We start from the raw sequence: 20,202 nt of genomic DNA, 5'->3' as shown, positions 1-20,202 counted from the left end.
CGGCCGCGACGCATCGCGGTCCTCGCAGTATCGCGACAACCCTCGAACTAAAAGCTTCGCGTGCGGTGTTGGCAGTGACTCGTGCGTGAGACGTGTCGTGAAACGTGAGAACCTCCTTCCCCCTTTTCGTTCTCGTTCGCTCGCAACCAAATTCGTGCGCGTGCCGTGTCTGTGCGTCATCTCTCTCTTTCAATCGCGCGGCGAAAATTCGTGAATTCGTGGCCGAACATTCGCGTTCACGAAACGATTTTGCTTCGGTCGCGGTTTCTCGGTTTCCGTGCGAAAACGATTTCCTCCGCGGGCCTTTCTCGACTCTCGCGCGATGTCTGTGTGTGATATGTGAGGTGTTTTTGCGACTCGGCGTTCATCTCGACTGCCGCTGTCCACTCTGTTCAAGGAAAAACAAAGCGACAGACCGAGACGGGAACAACGAGCAGCGTGATCGTCGAGCATCGGGAATAAGGTAACTCGATCTACCATCGTTAATCGTTTATTTACTCAACGGAGTGTATTACCTATTCGAAAAGGTAAGAGAACAAATTTACCCGAAACGCAAAGTTTGTTTCGCGTCGCGGATCACAATTTCCGTAGGCTATCATTTTTACGCGTTTATAACGGTTTCCGATATCGACTTCTTGGAAACCATGTTAATCGTCCGAACAGGATATCGGTATTCGTCTCGTAGTACCGTTGCACCGTCTATGTTCGTTGTTTGTTTATTCGATACCAGTTGAAAGTTGGAACGAATGTTTTCCACCGCGGATTTTTGGTCCTGTCGCGTAAATAGACTCCAAGTGTTGTATCGTTGCGCTAACTAGGCCCTACTCCAACTACTAAACAAAGTTTACGGAAGATGGAGAGGAGTGCGGTCGACCGTAAGGCTCGTATCGTATTTCCTCTGCGTCGAACTCGCGACTATTTCTTCTTTTTCGCGGTAAATCTGGATGTTTTTGCGGGGTAATCGACCCGCGACTCTCGCTCGTTGCGTAATGTCTAGAAGAGTTGAAGCGATTGGCGGAATCGAGGTTATATAGTGACGGCAATAAAAGCAAACGAAAAGCTCTCAACCGCGGTGGTGCATGTTTTTTAATTTCCGCGTCGTACGAACGAGTTGTATTACGTATAGCGTTACGGTAATTTTCTTACGAGAAGCTGTGTACGCTATAATCTGGGATATTTTAAATGCGCCGATCGACCGCTAAAATTATCCCGATCCTGAAAGGAATATCGTTGGCAAAATACTAGCGAATGACGGAAGAGCATGATTATGCTTGACGTTCTGCGGTGCATTTGGGCATTCGCTACCGGAGGCTTGTAACCCGAAACAATTACGGCTCGATTGGACCGTCCTGCGTACACACCTCTGTCAATATACTATATGGTTAGAGATAGTTTACCGCGTTTATTATCTCGCAGAAACAGCGCTTATTACGATTCGAGAATCGACGAAAGAAACGCATTAGCGCGAACAATGTACTATTCGCGATGCAACTGGTCGTTCTCATTTCAACTTTCAACCATCTCGCAGCCTCGATTCGAAACATTTATTTTTCTTCTTGTCCCGCGAAAGCTAGTTTTCCTAATCGTTTCGTAAAATCGCAAGCGTCTCGGTTTTCTCCTCTTTTTATCTTTTAACGCGTGCGAATTGTCAAGGCTCGCACAATAGTCCAACATTCGAGGCGAAATACGCCGATAGGAAACTCGATAGTTCATCCAGAAGCGAAATTGATTACCGGTTGTGTTCGCTTTACATGATGAACGAGTTTTCATGCTTTGCGACAGAAGGGTGCAAGTTAGAGTTGCAACTGCATCGATACGCGTTCGGTTAAACGAGAACATTGACGAGAGAAAGGTTCATTAATTGGGCACAGTGGTCTCCAAACTGAATTGTGCTTTTTCGCTAACGATATCGGTGTTTGCATTCGCGTTAGTGTTTCACGTAGTAACGATGTACTCGATCTTCTAGTTTTCATCAACGGTTACGCTAAAAACAATTAGCGAACTACTCGATCGGTTGTAGTTCCCCGCATTATCCCAACAATCGCGTTATTCGTCAGCTTTCAACAGGAGTTACAGATCTGCAATATAACAAGAGCCCGTTCGTTAACTAAACGTATAATCTTTAAACTTTTCCGCGTATAATACGTTATATTTTCAATACAGCGTTAACATCGTTATTAATGCATTTTGATTCTCAACAAATTGTTATTCGGTGGAAATTACAGTCGACGCTTTCGGCACGATTATCTCGTTTAATTATCGAAAATGTATTATCTAATTGTTGCGTTCGTTAACTCGTCCCTTGTTATTCGTGCTCGTTCATTTATCGACTTTGATATCGCAGTGGAACGTTAGGCATAATGATGTATAAAATAGAAAATTCTTTTAATAGTATTTGTAATGTATATTTATTACATATGGCTGTTTAATTTTTTCATTGATACGGCTTATCGAAGTACATACGTTCGCTTTGGAAGATTGCACGCGTGTCTCGTTAGAATTGGTAAATAAATTGGAGGAACGGTGGTTCGATAATTTGCCGGTAGTCTCGGGTGAGAGCACAAACTTCACCGCAACATCCTAAACACTCCGAAACACGTGTTCTTCGACAAACAGCGAACGACGAGTCGAAAACCAGGGGCTAAGGACGAGAACGGAATTACGCTTTCGAGCGAAGTTAACGACTCGCTGGGGAAGAAGTTGCGGCCCCTCGTATACTTTTAAAACACGCTCGCCCTCGTCCGCCCCCGGAAGCGGTCGAAATCGGTCTGGTTCCTCGGTCTGCGTCGCGACCGAACTTTTGTAACGGATTCTGGGGATGAAGCTCTCGAGGAATCCGATTGAAATTGAATATCCAGAGAGACGGGAGCGCGGCAACTTCGTCTTCTCCGGCTATTCCTCTCGCCTCTCGCCTCTCGCCTCTAGCTTCCGGTCTCCCCCTTCTCAGCCCTTCCACTGTCGTTTCACTTTATTATTGCCTCGACTACACAGAGGTGGGAGGGCGAGTGGTTGGTTATTCTCCCCTCGTTGTAAATCCTGCTTCGAGCACGGTCTAACCGAAAAACTTTTTCGGTCTTTTTATTCAAACATTATTTAAAGCCCGAGCGCCGTACAGCGGAGAAGTATCTCTGTGCCCTTTCGTGGCTTCCGTGGAATCGCGAAACGTATTGAAACGGTCCTTTCGCCGGAGTTATATTCGTGCCCCATCCCATTGCTTCCGACCGTGGCGACGAGAAAGGTCGGAATCGATGGAAACTGCATCGGGAAAGTTTCGTTTTGGGGACCGGTGCGAGTTGGAGAAATTTTCGTACGGCTTAGCAATCATTATCAACCCTTTTGCTGCTACGCAATTAACGTAACGCTTTAGGAATACAAGCGTCGCGATTCGCTCTGTACGAATGATTTTCAGCTGTTTCATCGACACAGTCCGTTATCCTTTGAGGAAGCGTAAATCATTTCTGACGAAGTCGCGAAAGCTTGCGGAGAAGAGCTCGGTGAAATACTGTCCTCGCGAACGCGTACGGATACACGTTTCGTCGATCGTTTTATGGTCGACAGAACGATGCCAGAATTTTTCGTTTTATTCCGCTCTCTCTTTCGGAAGTCCACGGGCATGTAGAGCCGCGTGCAGCCGGGGAATAGAACTACCGTTTAAATTCATGTAAAATCTCTGCGAGTGCAAGAGAGACGGAAACAGTGGGCTGACTCGTTGGTTTTCATTATTTACGTGCCAACAAGTAATCGCGTTCGCGACAACTTGTTGCTTACTAGAAAATTCTGAAGTTCGCGGCTGCGAGACTCGGAAGAATTCCGTCCGCCAGATAATTGCGCGGTATATCGCGTGCACGTGAGCTTTCTTGTCCATTCGGTCGATTAACCGTAGGATTAGCTTTCAACTACTGGAACGTAAACGATGTTTTACGGTCAGGAAAAAATGATCGAAACGAAACAACCATGGTTTTATAACACGGATTTTTCTCGATAAGAATTTGTTCGTCGAGGACGAACTAGGGTCGCACAGCAAACGACCGAATTCGAAAGCGTTGAAAACTCGCGACGAATCCTTGTGGCGTTCGTCGGTTTGTCGTCAACGTGCACAAGTTAAGGGGAGAAATGGGGTCACAGGCGACAACGGACAAACGATTCGTCGCGTAAGCGAAATCCACCTCGTTTAACGGTATTACGCGTTCGTGAGATATTTTGGTGAGAGGATAATGAAACGAAATGAAATGCATATAAAAAAACAGGTGGTAAATGTAACGGAAAGAGAGACCGAGAGAAAGAGTAGTTTTCAGTTAGGTGGCTCACTGCCGCAAGTTCGTAGCCGCGGAAACCTCTCCAAGGGGTGACGGTAAACGAGATACGACTTTACCGGTGAAATAACGTCCCTGTCCTAGTCTATTTTCGTGCGAAAATGTTTCCTAGTCTACGAATAACGTAGCGACTCGTGGTGTGCATTTGGGGACTCATGACGAAAAACGTGAGCCGGGTTTTATTAAACGCTAAAATCTATTTATCCATACAAATTTCTTCGACACTTTTCGTTAGTTTCGTCAATTTTTTAATACTAGTTCCGCAGAATTAGTTGTAGAAAACTTGATACGTAATTCGACCGCGTTTTAGTCGAATATGATGGTTTCTTTGAACGGGACCAGTGTAATCATGATTTTATGCATAAAGAATATATGCATTTTTCATACGATATGTCGATGGCGGACTTTGTTCCGTACGAAGAGCACAAGATAAATTAATGTATGGCGCCGTTAAAAAGAACCGCCCCTGTATAGCGTACTGAGAATTTTATTTTAGTTTCTTGACGGAAAAGTACTTACATACTTTCGTCTGATTTGGCAAGCCTTGCCAGGGGAACGCAAAACTTTCGGTATGTATGCTGTTCGTTAACGAGTTGTGTTAATACGCCGGTCGCTCGGTGTATTTGTATCTGTGAAGCGGATTAACAAGCCAGCTAACTCGTTCCGAAGTTCGGATGCTAGTTGGGCGGCTGATTAAAAGATTTCGCGGTTTTTAACGCGCCGCGTTGCGCTTTGGTTGTACGGTTTGCGAATCGTTTCAGTGTCCTGGGATTTTTGCATACATCAGCGCAGGCCAGGCACGTCAAATTTATTTTTGCTCTTAGGCCAGTTTGCATTTGTTACCATTTCGCGAGTCGCGAGTTTGCGATTATTTTCGTACGACTTCGAGACAACATCTCGATCCCGATCGATGTTCGGGATCGAAGAGAGATTAAGTTTGGAACGATTTGGAAAATGGACGAGTTTTCATGGCGAAATCTAACACGATTGGCGCGGCGGCGGCGCAGCGTGGCGGAAAATCGCGCGGAGGCGACACCGCTGTGAAATTTCGACGAGTGGCGGCAGCGCCGACCGATTGGAAACGATTCGAATGCGATTTGAATGTTGAGTACACTCGCGAATCTGCATATGTAAACAGAGCGCGCCGGTGCATGCCGAGCTGATACGATCGTGCACATCTCCCTGTGTACGCGCAACCGTGCCATCTGTACAATGCACTTCGTTCAACGACAGAGACGTTTCAAAATCTTTATTATCGAGTCAACGTACAATTTTCTATAATCTCTGCTTACCAACGTCTAACGGAGAATTTATGTTTTTATACGTTTTAGTGGATTACACAAATTCTCGTACAGTCGTGTTACATCGTTTGTCGAAACAAATCGTTATCGAGTCGTGTTAAAGATTCGATCGTACCGTTTAAAAACACGTTTAGCAATGGCAAGGGAAACGATGTGCGCCAACCGCCTTCTTACACGGATCCCTGTGCGAAATTATATTTCGTAACCCAATTCGAGTTTGGCTAGTCGAAACGGAACGTCCTATAAATCCACCGCGAGCTTTGTTGTACGTCGGTAGCAGTCAAAGCCACAGGGATAACACAACAAGTTCCACAGACTCGCGATTCACTCGGTTCGGCACCAGACGAGTGTAATTTCGATTCGTATTCAAACCACCGGATTGATCGAGCCTTCGATCGAAAGATTACCGGGCTTTAAAAACACCGTGAAATTTATGCATCTCATCGGAGCTCGCGCACGTGCAAACGCATACCCGTACGTGCACAGGTTTCGCGGCGGATCGATCAACTGGCGCGCGTCTTCTTATTCTAAAAATGTTGTTGCACGCTTGTCTGCTAGCACGGAAACAGAGGTAGCGAGAAAAAAACGACGGCTAATGGATCGACTTTGAAAATTGTATGCGATTTGCTCTCGGTGTCTCGTCCGGGGAGATGGATGACGATGCCCGAAAAATTATCCTCTTTGCTCGTAAACGATTTATAAAGGCCAGTTTTCCTCGAGATTCGTTACTTTAACGCGACTCGTTGATACTCTTTCAGATGTTTCGCGGGACCTGGCTGCGGTGGTCGACGCTGCTGTTGACGCTACTAGGGACGCGGCTGGTATTCGTGGTCGCCCAATGCGGATCGTTCACACAGGACAGACAGGAAAAAGAGGACAAACAGGATAAGCTGGCGCTGTATAAAGTCACTTTAAGGACTTACTGGTCGAGAGCGCGATTTCCACGACATTATCCGGAATGGAAGCCACCGGCGCAGTTCGGCAAGCTAATCGGTGAGTCAAGAATGAATTTTCGATTAAACTTGTTCGCGTTCCCTTGAGCAAATAATTCGCGAACATCAAAAAGGCGCGCAACGATCGAGTTCCTTCGAGATTTTGGATGGGGAGTAGTCCGACAAGTTGCTCAACGTTTAGCGTTCCAGCGTGAAATCCCTACCGGTGCGATTTCGTTGATCAGCGTGCGCTTATTTCTGAGCCACGGTACGCTTCGAGCAACGTCAGCTTACCGGAACATGCCATTTCCTTGGTTTGCGCTCTACGACCTGCTTTCTCAGTCGGAGCGAGAAACGATAATTGGAGAAGTCGGAAATTATCGGACGTCGACGTCGACGTCGGCGCGAACTCTGTCGTTCCAACGCGTGTCACGCTCACCGATGACAGGAGGTCTCTTCCGGAGAACACGCCTCTGCGAATTGTCCACGGTGTTCCGTGATTCATCGCTGCGACGCGTACAATTGTTTCAAAGACTTTCCCGAGGAAGGAAAAATTCCTCGATCTTGACAAGTCTTTCGTCCACGCATTTGGGGAAAGCACTACTCGGTCGGTTCATAAACAAGAGAAATATTTCAAATGGTAATGACCGTGCACGGGGGAACAGGTGTCGCATGTCCCTGGCGGTCGATAAATTTCCCTCGTGCCTCGTAACTCTCTACGGTTTTCACGCTTTCGATTCGTGGCTGTGGCCAGGTCGATGGCGCGAGTCGAAAGTCGAATAAATCCGTGACCCGAGGTTCGCTCGGGGGTTGGGTTTGCTCTCTGCCACGTTTTCACGGGGACGCGTTCCTGCGCGCCCGGAAACGTCAAATTCGAATTAGGAAGGCACGCGTTCGTCGAAATTCAATTTCGGTTTAAAGACCGTCCTCGCATTCCCCGACTCCCTGGGAAAATCGAGGGGAGGCTGGCAAGTCGTTGGGAACGATACGGTGGGAGGAGGGGATCGCGAGGCGAAGGAAACGGAAAAGGCGGATGAATGCGGAGAATGCGAATGCGCGGCATTTCCAGCGTGTGACGGCATTTTGTTTTACGCTCCACGGAGAATTCCTGAATCGTTAGCGCGCTCGCGCGACCTCGCTATGCTGGCCTTCGAAGGATTTCCTGGTCCCGAGAAAAGCTAATTCGCCGAATTTCCCGTTGGTCTTCTTGAAACGGATCGCGAGAAACGTAATTTTTATTCTACCGTCAGATTCCTTCCATGCATCGTTACATGCCAAGGAGGATACCCATTCCATTGATTACAATTGTAATACATTTCTCCGCGATGCTCTCTTACACTCGAGACTCGATATAAACTCGAACGTCTTCCAGTAAAACGGGGATCGTTTGCAAACTGTATCTTGCCTTGAATTCGGAAACCTTGAATGAACCAGACGCAATTAGGGAGAAACAGCCGTCCGCCTTGAAAGGAACTGGAAAGAGGTCGCATCTTCTACATTCGTTTGGGAGAAACGAAATAGAGGTTGTCAAAGTACGTGGCTGGCGATAAACATTGAATGCCAGAGCGGAATACGAAAGAAAGACAAACTCGAAACCAAAGCGAATGAAGCGCAGCAACAAAAAGTAATCGAAAATCCTTTACGGCACGACGATTCGTCGTACGACGGGAAACCCCCAGCTATCGAGGCGACGGATTCTCCTGTCTCTCCCTCTTTCTCTTTGCATTCCGTTGGATCTCCACTGGAGAAGCCCTTTCCAGAATATATCCGCGTATACAGACAAAAGAGCACATTTGATCGTTAACGGCCGACTAATGGATTGAAATTTGCATCCGGATCGTCGATTCTATCTCTCGACCTTCGTCTTTGCTTTTTCCATCGCGTTAATTCTTCCTTTTCCGACTCACGAGAAATCGTAATTCGGCACCGATGTCCAACGTTTGCGCTTGTTTTCCTTGCGCGGTTCTCGAAGCCCCGCGCCAAACTCGATTCGACTCTTTTTTCCTTCCGTCGCGGATCGGTCGGCTGACTCTTCTCTTCTTCTCCTCTCTATTTGTTCCTGTTTGCGTTAGACGGTGGCTCAGCGTCTCCGTGGTGTTTTCACGGGGATAAGAACGTTGGCGCGTGTCTCTAACGCCATCGAAGCGAAAATATCGACGGTCTCCTGAACTATTTCCGTATACTATTTCCCTCGATATTGTCCCGGAGAGATAGAGGCCACATTTACGTTACCGAGATTTTGCCTTCGTCGTCGGTTCGGGGAATTCGGATGGACGGTGCCAGAAATACGGACCGCAAACGCACGCACGGGAATTAATGAAACATCGTCTGCCGCGGATAACAACGTTCGTTTCGCTGGAGATCGATACACTCGTATTTCGCGAACGATGTCTAATCGATGAAAATGTAAAGCAAACTAGCGAGGTGTTACGCAACGAAAATAGCGTTTTACGTTTTCTACATTGCTTCGTTTCGTAAATTCTCTAATTTATGAGATTTCGTAGATTTTCTATTGATATATTATTGAGACGAGCGTGCGTAGCGTGGAACGGGAAAATCTTTGGTCGTACGAGAAACTAGAGGTGAAGCACGCCGAAAGCGGCGGACGACGGAAGAAAAGCGCGAGAGGGAGACGCGGCAAGAAGAACGCTTCGCACCAGAGAGTTTTCTCTTCTGCGGACGCTCCGAGAGCCGCTTCTAATTATTCTTCTCTTGAGACACCCGCAGCGTGCACGGTGTTCTCGTTATTTTTTTTTATTTATAGCCTTAAAGCGACGGTTTGGAGCAGCGAGAAGCGGAAAGGCAGAGACAGAGGGACGGAGAAGAGTCGAGCGCGTCTAGCATGGGGAACAGGGTCGAAGCGGAAAGAGAAGACGCGACGAAGGAACGAAAGAGAGAGGTTCGGGGTGTGCTCGAGAGCGAAGGGGGCGTAGGTAAAGAGGAGAGGTATTTTTAGCTTGAACCGAGAGAACCGAGCTTCTCGTTTTGCTCCCGTTTCTCTCTCCTTTCTCGTATATAGCAGCTGCGCTCGAATCAACGCTGAAAAGCAACAGAATCGGAGGAAAAAGTGATGTACGCTGCACCGCGAGCTCGACGATGTAAGCGTATCCTCGCCTCGTGTAGGAACCGAAAATTTTAATTTTCGAAGGACCATGTATCTTTCTCATTGACGAACGATCGATTATCATGGCGGACTACGTACGCGAGCAAAGCTGACTTGAGTTTCTCAACGGTCTGACCACGTGCCGTCCGAGCCGTCTACTAGCTCCTGATATTCGTTCCGCGGTGGAAAGTAGTTACGGACTGTCGTCGTCCGGCCTCGAACTCTCGAAGGAACGTGTCGCCCGAAAACCGGAAGTACTAAGCGCGTGACAAGTTGCGTGGGTGGATGAAAGAACGGTGGGCAATATTTAGTTCAGAAAATTATAATTGGCACGATTGGAAATATTACGGCGCACTTTTCTCTAACTAAATTATTTCTGCGTCACGAATTTTCCGGTACGATGCGAAATTTTTCAGCTTTTCTCTACCCATAACGCAGAAATGAAAAGGGACGCCATAGCCAACACTCTTACGTCTCGGCGTATTGTTCGTTGTTCGTTCCTCGCCAGTTCTTGTCCTCGCGTATCCTTATTTCGACGCGTTCTCCGGGTGTGCGTCGACTCGCGGATAAAAAGCCGCGGCTTTGGTTGCTCTTTCGGTCCAACCGACCATGGATGCGTTTATTAGGCCTCGTGGTTAATTAAAGCAAGACGCTGAAGGTCCTCGGAATTGAAATTCCAGGTAATATGAATAGCAGCTGGGAATATGAGGCGCGTTCCTCGCACGTCGGCTTGCTTCAAAGCGACTCATCTTTGCGGAGCATCTCGCTGTTTCGTAATTACGCGCTACTCGTTCTTCGCTTCTTCTGCTGCTGCTTCTCGGTTAACAAGACCGGCTAATTTCTTTAATCGAGTGGTCGGCCAAGCGTCGATGTTTTACGTCGAATGCTGGTCGAGTTGATATCGAATACATAGCAAAGCGAAACGAAGACGTTGCATTGCGTTGCGTTCTAGATTTACAGAGTGGTCGAATTAATTGGCAAATTAAGTGGACGTAAAAGCGAATCGTCCGTGATACGAAGCGTAGCGCACGAGAGATTCCTTTTGCATTTTTCTGCTCATCTTTTATGCCCCGTATCGTCTCGTTCTTGACGGATTTTAAATCGTCGCGGACCATAGCACGGGTAAGCCAAAGGCTTCGGCAAAACGTTTCAATATTTTTAACCGACAATAAGGACCCCATCTGGTTTCTTCCATCCGTCATTACGAGACTCTGCGAACGTCGGACGCATTAAGCCCCACTTTTCTTGCAATCGACTCTCTATGCGCGCGATTCATCTTTTCAGAGCATCTCGATCTCGCTATTTGCGTCGCGCTCGATTTTCTGATTGCGACGTCCTACTTTTGGACATCGTGTTTGAAAATAATAACGTGAGTTAATTTAAAATGCACCGACGCGAGATAGTCGATTGAAATAACCAAAGAACTCATTTTTTCGTAGACGAAAATATTCAGATTTCCAAGGATATCGATGAAAATCGACATTGAAAAATGTTTACCTGTCGAAATGCGAAGCAACGGAGCTAGAAGCATCGATTCGTTGCGATGTAACGGTATAAACACGTCGGTTATACCGAGGATGATTAAATTTAAAGCACGATCCGCTTGGTTTGCTGTAAAATTAGCTGCATTTTTCCAACGACAACTCCTGATTTTAATCTAACAGTCTCTGTTATCCCGACGAATATTTAATTATTTTTTCCCCTGTCATTATCGCGAACACGCACTGGGATGATCCGTAAAATGTAAACGAGAAACGGGTTAGGGGAGGCAGAGGCAAGCAGATGAGACTAGAAAGGGCAGACAAATAAGTAGAGAGAAGAACACAGAGAGCGTCGGAGAAGGGAGGACGACGACGGAAAGCTTTCTGTAGCAGATGTACTGCTCGCGTCTGAAAACCCATCCTCCCGTGGGCCTTGTGTTGATTTAATAAACGCGAGCCCTCAAGCTTACCGCTTCGACTATACGCATTGTCGTGCTCGACTCGTTTCATCCCTTTCTTTCCGTTTCTTTCTTTTTCTCCTCTCCACTCTTGTTTACCCTCTTTCTTTATGCGCGCATCTCGCTTTCCTTTTCCGTCCAATTTATTTACACCGCTGCGCCCTTTCGTTCTTATTGGTTTTTTTTTTGTCGTCGTTTCTATTTACGCGCGGTTAGATCCGCCTCTTCGCGAGGGCGTACACGCTCGCTCGCGTCTTTTTCTTCTGGGATTCCGCTGAATCGTTTTTCGTGGATGCCTGCGTCGATTCATCTATCGGTTTAATTGTCCGCGAATACAGAGATAGATGAAAGAGTCCAATACGCCGACTTTCAGCTTGGAACTGCGAATCGAAAATGAGAGATCGAGGAAAACTCTGACAAGGTTCGTTTATTTCGTAGGTACACCGTGATGTTTTTATCGAGCTACTTTTATATTGTCGCGCGGGACGAAAGACTTTCATTTGAAAATACGCGATATACACGAATGGTATGTAGAACATATAGTTTTCACTCCCGTCGATGTTGTTTTCAGAAACTCGTGATTTCATCGACACTCGGCGATATTTCACCAATGCTTGGTATTCTGTTGGAAAATGTGAACTCGTTTGCGAATTTCCGTATGCTCCGTTCAAAGTTCAAAGGTAGACGAGTAACCGGTGTCAAGCGCGCTAATTTCCTGTCAAATTATTCAAATACCTTTCTCCGGACGACCATTTGACGGTTCTCTCGCTCCACTTGGCGCATCGAGTCTCCGCCGCTGTTTGCGTTACGAGCTTCGTATCAAAGTTTCCTTTTCGTCGTCGGATCAAACGGAGCGATTCAGTGTCGCTTCCGCGCAAAGTTATACCTTCGCGCGCGCGGTCTGTTTTTTCTGCTCATGAAAGTTGAACGATTCGCGTAAGCGAAAGACGGCGTTGAATTGAAGGCGATTCAACGAGACGCGGATAGAATTTCGTATCATCGAGTAGGTGCGTTTCTCATCGTTTGCCGATCGCTATTGGTTTGATTCGCTCGTGTCGATGGATTCCGATACCATTAACAATTTTCCCTCTGTTTTTTTGGCCTCTCCGCAGAACGCGGACACTCCAGGAGAAAGTAATTCGCGAGAGAGGAATAAAAATTACGTTTAAATGTTCCCCGTAACGTCGCCAATTATTGCAATCTCTACAAATTGGAAAGCTATTTATCAAACGACACGGTGCTGTGCATCGGCCGAATACGGTCATTGTTTAAATAAAATAGTATCGTTAGTACATTGGAGTATCGTTGCGTTACCTCTTCGTTGCTCGTTATACTTGTACGACTACGACTGTTCGTTTATACGCGATTCCAGGCAAAAGTCTTGGATGAACTGCTTCGACAAAACAGAAGGAAAAACGTTTTCTTCGCTTTTCGCAGATCCACTCGTATCGGATTTCCTCTAATCCTTGAAGCTCCCCTTACCGTGGCGCTTCTTGCTTTCCTTCGTCGAAACGGTATCATTAAAGCGTATTGTAAAAAGACACACACGCGACACGTTCTCTGCAAGTTTGGTACCGCGAAAGCTCTAGCTAGGTCACGGGAACAAACGACCGTACCGAGACGCCTGGCGGGAATCCTCGGGATCTTTGTCGCCACCACTAACAAGGATAGGTAGACTTGGCCCATTTGTGCGAGAATTGTTTTCGTAGTACGGACCGAACTACGTTCGCTAAATTCCAGAATTTACACGCAAAGTTGAACACCTTGGCTTACGAATAATCGATACAAGCGCGGCACCATGCTATCGCAACGCTAGCTGGCGCATCGACGCCGACGCCGACGCCGACGTCGACGCTGCGTCGATTGTTTATTTTGTACCTTTGAATCGTAAACGTCGGCGTCGGTCGCCCTTTAGGTGTCCAGCAGTCGTGTTTTATTTGTCGCTTTGGGCAAGACGCATCGGCTTGTTTGGTCGTCGCGTTACGAAAGCTCGTTTCGAAGGAGTTTCGTGATTTTTCAAGCGTCGCGGACGATTAACGAATTTCCTCGCTCGGCTGGGAGTTTATTTAACCGAGGAAGCGAAAACTCCTAGACGGATCACTGTTTTCTTTTCAAATTATTCTCGAGTTTCTTACCATTGCCACGCGTCTCGAAATATAAAGTTCAACAAAGAGTTTTAATTAGACTTCTTCGGGAGTCCCGACGAACGGACGCGGCTCGCTCAACAAAATTCTTAATGAAATTGTTCTTTTTGTATCGTATAAATCTGTAAAGGGATGAAATCAGGCATCGTCGAGGTCGTTAACATTCTTCGAAAGTCCCGCTGGGATCTCTGCTCGTAGAAAACTAGCCTGTGCGTATGTGTACGTGTGCACGTTTCCCCTGGTACGCGATCAAAAACCGTTACTCCCTCGTTGCTCCGTAAATGCTTTACGAACGAAGGTGTGAAAGCCCGTCTGGTCGTCGACGAAGGTTGAAAATGCCACCCCCTGGGGACGCGCGGGATCCAACTTGCTATTTTTTCGTTGCCTCATTGACGGACGTTCATCCGCCTTGATCGCCGACCTCCGTGATCTTCGCTCCTTTCGCGGACGTGCCTGTTACATCGACAATTTTCCTGCTCGTTTTCTTCGAAAGCGAAGCATTCGCCTCGACGCGCGACGTCGTCGTGTCGAGGATTTACGTCGAAGCCAAATTGCGAGGCGAAATTGCTAAGATGGAATTTTCAAGAATTTTCTTTACGAGAGAATACTCTCTGGGGGGATAATTTCCGTAGGTTTGAAGGTCCTCGTAGAAGGATTAAATTGCCGCGAGTAAGAAAGTTTGCGCGAATCGCAAAATGCAAACAGTTTGCGAAAACGACTACTATTATGTACATATATCGGTGAGAACGTTCGCAAACGTTCTCAAAATACGCTGACTTTCGCGGGTCCCTGGCGTGTTTCACGGTTGCCCGTTGCTTTCCTTCCCGATTTCATGAATAAATTGCGACGAGTTGCCGCGGAACGGTGAAGCCAGGCGCGAGCAAACAAACCGGCAACATCAGAAAACAATCTTTAGGCCGGCAGAGCGCGTTTCCTTGTTAACCAATAACGCCTTGGAAATCTAGAAACCGCGATACGAGTAGCGGCGCGGAGGGCTCACAAAGGTTGGTTGAAAGTGGAATTGGAACGGGAGTGCAGAGGATGGGGTTAAATTATGCAAAGTGCCTCGATAACTCAACTTCCTTTTCTTCGACTTCGGGCCAGCGCAGACTTCGCTTAATATTTCTTTTAAAACTAGTAAAGCCAGTTCCCTCCACCCGCGTCTGTCTCTTTATCTCTCCGTTTCTCCGACTTCCTTTCTCCAGCCACTTTCACCGGTGAACTGCAGAGTTGCTGCACCCTCGTTTGTTTCGAAAACTGTCTCGAAATGCCTCGCGCCGCGCCGCGCCGTCTCGAGACGGATTGCAGGGAGTAATAAGAAACGGAAGAAAGCGGAGGACGAATGTGACAAAAGCTAGAGGAACATACGGTACTTTCTTAGCGTCGTTACAGCGAAGCTTAAATGACGCCGCCTTAAGTACAAACGAACCAAGTACGCTGGAAATTGGGAAAATTAGAGAACGCTTTTCCCTCTTTAACGTTCGGTAATTGTCATTTTTCAAGCGAACATTTTAAAACTCCTTTCGCGGAATTTCCATATTCTCGAAGCAATTTCTACCAAAGCTTTACTTCCGACAAAGTTACAATTAGACAAAGTTACATTTTTCGAATGAAATTGGAGATTCGGATAACTTTGGCGAAATAATTGGATTTTAAGCTGTATAAAAAGCATGCGATATTAGGCAGCAACGAGAAAATCGAAAGATCTGAACGCTCAGGTGTGCGTCTTCGTTCGAGGATCGAGAACGAGTTTTCAAAAGCATCGGGCATGACGCTCGATAAAGTCTCGTACCTTGGCCGTATCCTCGCTCTCTTTTTCTTCGATTGACGCGGGAGCAATTAAAAGTTTTATCGGCGTACACCCCGTCGCGTCGTTTCGCTGGCAAGAACGAATGTCGTTCCCTGGTGTAGCAGACGAGAATATTATCAGTTAATGTAGCGTTATAAAATGTCACGATCTTCGAGGCTCGTGGACCAATTCCTTCAACCCCTTATTCCGCCCTTGTCATCCTCTTTCGCGTTCCTTTCACCGGAGAGCTGATCCTCGACTTTCCGAACGAAGCGTGATCCGCGTAGCTGACATGTTTAGGTGAGGGATATGATCTCGTTTAAAAAATTACAGATCTCGCAATCCAATTCGATCGTATTTTTCGCATAAATTTTTACGCGTTAGCGTTTAATTATGAAACGTCCCCGGGAGGTAGAGTTTTCGTGAATAAACCAGGAGTTTCTTAAATATACAAATACTTTCCATGCGAACAGTCTCACGTTTCCATGAAAATATCGTTGCAGTAAGTAACGTACCACATAAATTATAGCGCATCTGCTTTAGGTCGACTTGACCGCGCAAAACGAAGGGACATCCAGTGAAGTCTTTTAACCGAGGTCAGGTCAGCCAGCGTTGGAACCGTTATCCGGAGCACAGCCCATTAGTCGATATCGTTTCTCGTCCCATTCCCGTAAATAACTACGACCATTCGGAGCGGCTATTTCGATATTCTCGCGTTAATTGTCGCCTCGGTTGTCCTCCTTCTCCGAGTAAACTGTTGCTATTCCTTTCTCGACTACTTCACTTATTTAACGGTCAATAATGCGGTATGGGCAAAATTACGAACTCGGCGTACCAATTTATGTTCGCGTAATCGCTAGCCGTGTAACCCGTGTTCCCGATATTTCGATATACTCGACTCTTATACGCCAAGGATCTGCACTTTTTTCGCATAATAGCTTCGACACGGGCAAAAGAAAGAGCAACGATAAAATTTCTAGCCTGAAAATTTATTCAGGAAACTGTCTGCCAACATCCGCGCGTGGAATTATCGGAAGCTTCGAACCGTGAAATGTCCAAGTTCGCGGCGTTCTCTTTTTTCCTCCTGGTTGAATGGATTTTCGACGGTGCCGCGATTTAATCGATTCGATTTCGAAAACATTCGCCTTTCCGACCGCTCTGCTCGAGCACCCGTAAATAAATTACAACTTCCATCCAATTCGCAAACATTTTCTGCCACGTTCCACCCGTCGATGAATCTTTATTCGCGTTTCCGTTACTTGTTTTCGCATCGACTTATCTCGGCACCTCTCGAACGATCGTTAGGTTGACGAATGGCGCGGAGAAAAAAGCGATCGAACCACCATCGGTAGATTTAGCATCGGTTTCGAGTGGCAGAAGATCGGACAGCGGCGCGTCGCATTTTATCGCAAACATTTTCCAATTGTTCTTTTTTCTTTCGATCTCACATTTTCCTGCCTGATCGGCGACGAACCGATTTCATCCGTGAAGCCCGTTAATTATACGCGGTAATCAAACGATTGCCCCCACAAACATTATTTTATTACCGGCAATATTTTGAATTGTTAACGATTTACGGATAAACCGAGTCGCGTATTTATTCGACGCAGCGAATGCACGAGTTCGAATCGCGATGATACCTTTAATCTTACTTTATGAAGCGCGCTCGATGGAATCGATGTAAATAATTAAACTTGGAAGCTTTGGAGCGGTGATACATTTTGAGCGAGTATAAAAGCGCTCCCTACGTTGAATCATTTGATCGCGACAACGTATGTATTTGTATGTAATTGCCAATAGTGTAAATTACAATTTCGATTGAAACAAATTTTGCCGTGTATTTCGTTATCGACAAACCTAAATTGTGCTTTTCTTTTAGGGAAACGCGTGTAAACTCTCCGATCGTAGTAGGAAAAAGAAAGTAATCGGTTTCTTTCTGCTGTTGCGACTGCAACGACCCTGTTAATAATTGCAGGTTCCTTAGGCCCCCAAAAACTATTAGCAGATACTGTACGCAAACTTTGAAGAGGCAAACTGAGTTGTTAAGGATGTAGATTAGAGACCGAGTGAGTCGAGTAGGTCGTTTCTCGAGGGTGGCAGCTGTGACATCCTCCCTTGTCCTCGCAAGTCCCGAGGATCTCCACGCTCTCTTGGCTGCAGAGAGTACCGTTAGGGTGGCTGTAATAATAGCGATGAATTGTTGATGGCATCGCGCTACTCTGTATTTATGTACAGAGGCAACTCGACATCCCTCGAGTCACTCGTACCGTGCGTCCCTCTGTCGTAGAGATCACGCGCGCGCGTATCACCCTTTCTCGTAGCGCACCGACGCTTTCCCGCTTCTAAAATATGCAAGAAACGATGCTCTCGTTACGATGAATTCATCCTCGAAATTTGTATATCGGCACACCGTTACGCTGAGCGAAAGGGTTCGCGAGGAGGGTGCATTTTTAATATCGGGCTGACGATGGCGCCTGAAGGCTGATCGAGTTACGCGGCGATCTAGGAACGATCGCGACTTCGTTAGACATTAATAAATGTTGGATATATTCGACTCGTGGTACTAAGTAAAGATGAAGCAAAGTCGCGTCTTGTTATTCGGAAGTTAAAAAGAATCGCGACATTATTCTACCGAAGATGATACTAAATATGCGAAACATGTTTCATATCAGAATTCCTATGGGAATTCTAGCATCCTAGCAGGCTGGTCTTCGCTGTGTATGCACGGTGAGTCGGGAGGAAGGCAAATAGAGAAGAGCAAACATACACCGGCATTCGATGTAATAATCTCGATAACAACTCTCCGACGGCATTCGTTCCATTCTCTCTTGAACGAAAGAATGAGTACAAGACTTTTGATTCGGCAGGGATCTCAACAGAGATCGAATTCAAGTTGGCTCGTAGACTTGAAAAAAGCTGTATTTTGCTCTCAAATTGGCGGTTTGTTTCTCCAAAGTTTAGGAACGAAGCGTACTGAAACATTTACGCTCGAGTTTCAGCGACGTCTAAGTAGCTCAAATTGCAAAGCTCTGCGAATCAGTGTTTCCGCTCTATTACGAGTTGTCGCCTCTTCTTGACACTCTCCACTCTGAGCGCTACGGGACGTCACAAAAAATGAAAAGTTCGGCAAAACAGGTCTTTGTTTTGCTTTCGTCGAATTCTGCGATAATTCCTAGCTCCGTATGGTTCGAAATTATACGTTAAAGTTTTTTTTCACGCTTCTGAATTTTAACTGACCGCGAACCTGTTGCTTCCCGTCGAACTTTTGTCTGGAGAGCAAAGTGTTTTAATTACCATAGTTGGACCACCTATAAACCTTTGGCTTTCTTTCTTAGTTTTCGCGTTATTATAGATGCGATTAAACGATCGCATCTAATCGCTGTGACTCGCGTGAGGAATACGCGTTCGACCGGAAGACGAGTATTGCAAAGATTTATGTTGAATATTCCCGATACGCTGTGGAACTTGTAAAACCAGGAAAGTTCGTCAAAAGTTACGCGCTTCGAAGGGTCCAAGATTTTCATGTTAAAGAGCACTGTGCACTTTGGGCTGTTAATCGGTTTAAATTGACTTCTTGTTCCTTTTACAGGACAAGAATTTTCAATAACATTTTGAAATATTTGAATAACGATTCTTTTTACAGGAAAGATTTCCCAGTTTTAACAGACCTCGTAGAAAATCATCGGACGAACAAGACCGAGGTATTATTTTTGAATCTAGTTTCAACTTTGAGAGTCAAAAGGAAATGGAACTAGTCTAAGTATCGTCTATGATTTACGCTAGAGCAAATCAGCTTACGCGCCAATCATACTCATTCTCGTTCTCATCCTCTCCCTGAACGTCGTCGTCATTGCGATGGATAACTCGAACGGTACACAACGTCGCGACGCCGACGTTGAGATAAGTTCCAAAGGTAGTTAATGCACCGGTAACCCTTTAAAGGTGCTCTTTTCCGCGATACCTCGACGTTCGTCTTTGATGATCTTGCTTCAGTTTGCCAATTAAACGCTGCACCGGTAAAGCTGCCTGCTTCTACTCTTGCCTCCTTTTGTATTTTTAACGTAGACGCCTAGCTACCGTCTGTATTCTCTCTGGAATTTCTATGATCGAACGGAGTAGCGCAATATTTTCGAAGCGTTAAAAATTGGCGGAATTAATTAAATGTTGGCAAGTTTCGAGATTCGTCGGGAATCTAGGCCGATCCTCTGGAAGAAGATCGCTGGTTCGTTTCGTTTTCGGGTTGCGATTTCTTGAGTTTCACTGACCGAATTTTGAAATTTTTTTACGCCTCTTCAAATCAAAGCCGGTCTTCTGGGAAATATTATTTAACGCGAATTTCGATATTTTGTGCGTTACTCGAAGCAAATAAGACGTTTCGTAGGGTGATTTTTCTATAAGCGAGTTACGTACGTCGGACGTTACTTTAAATTAACGAGAGAGAATATTCGTTGTAAAATGAAAGATGAAAACATGAGTCGGGTCTGCAGGTTTCGAGCTCGCGAGCTCTCGTGCGTCGCGCGCTCTGTTGCATTCTGGAGCGGCACTAGTGCACGCTGCCTAGAGGATAGCTGCGGAATCATAATAAATATCCAGTCGAAAACGACGACGACTCGTCGTTTATAAGGGAACTTATCTAATAAAAGGTAGAACGACGCAAAGAGCGAGACCGCAAACGCTAGGT

At 46.2% G+C, this 20,202-nt stretch overlaps 1 protein-coding gene across 3 annotated transcripts in view; it reads left to right on the top strand.

Annotated features, from left to right (window-relative positions):
* LOC128886276 (uncharacterized) overlaps positions 1 to 20,202 on the top strand; it is a 120,124-nt gene that overhangs the window by 17,190 nt on the left and 82,732 nt on the right. For 2 of the 3 annotated variants that reach the window (XM_054141011.1, XM_054141100.1), the window contains one exon: positions 6,373 to 6,607. In XM_054141011.1, coding sequence (XP_053996986.1) covers positions 6,373 to 6,607 — 235 coding nt within the window. Of the gene's footprint in view, positions 1 to 39; positions 464 to 6,372; positions 6,608 to 20,202 lie in introns of those variants that run through there. The other variant, XM_054141192.1, reaches the window with a different exon arrangement.

This window comes from Hylaeus anthracinus, unplaced genomic scaffold, assembly GCF_026225885.1.
Source record: "Hylaeus anthracinus isolate JK02 unplaced genomic scaffold, UHH_iyHylAnth1.0_haploid 0, whole genome shotgun sequence".
Taxonomy (NCBI): domain Eukaryota; kingdom Metazoa; phylum Arthropoda; class Insecta; order Hymenoptera; family Colletidae; genus Hylaeus; species Hylaeus anthracinus.
This window is presented reverse-complemented; position numbering and strand designations above follow the sequence as displayed.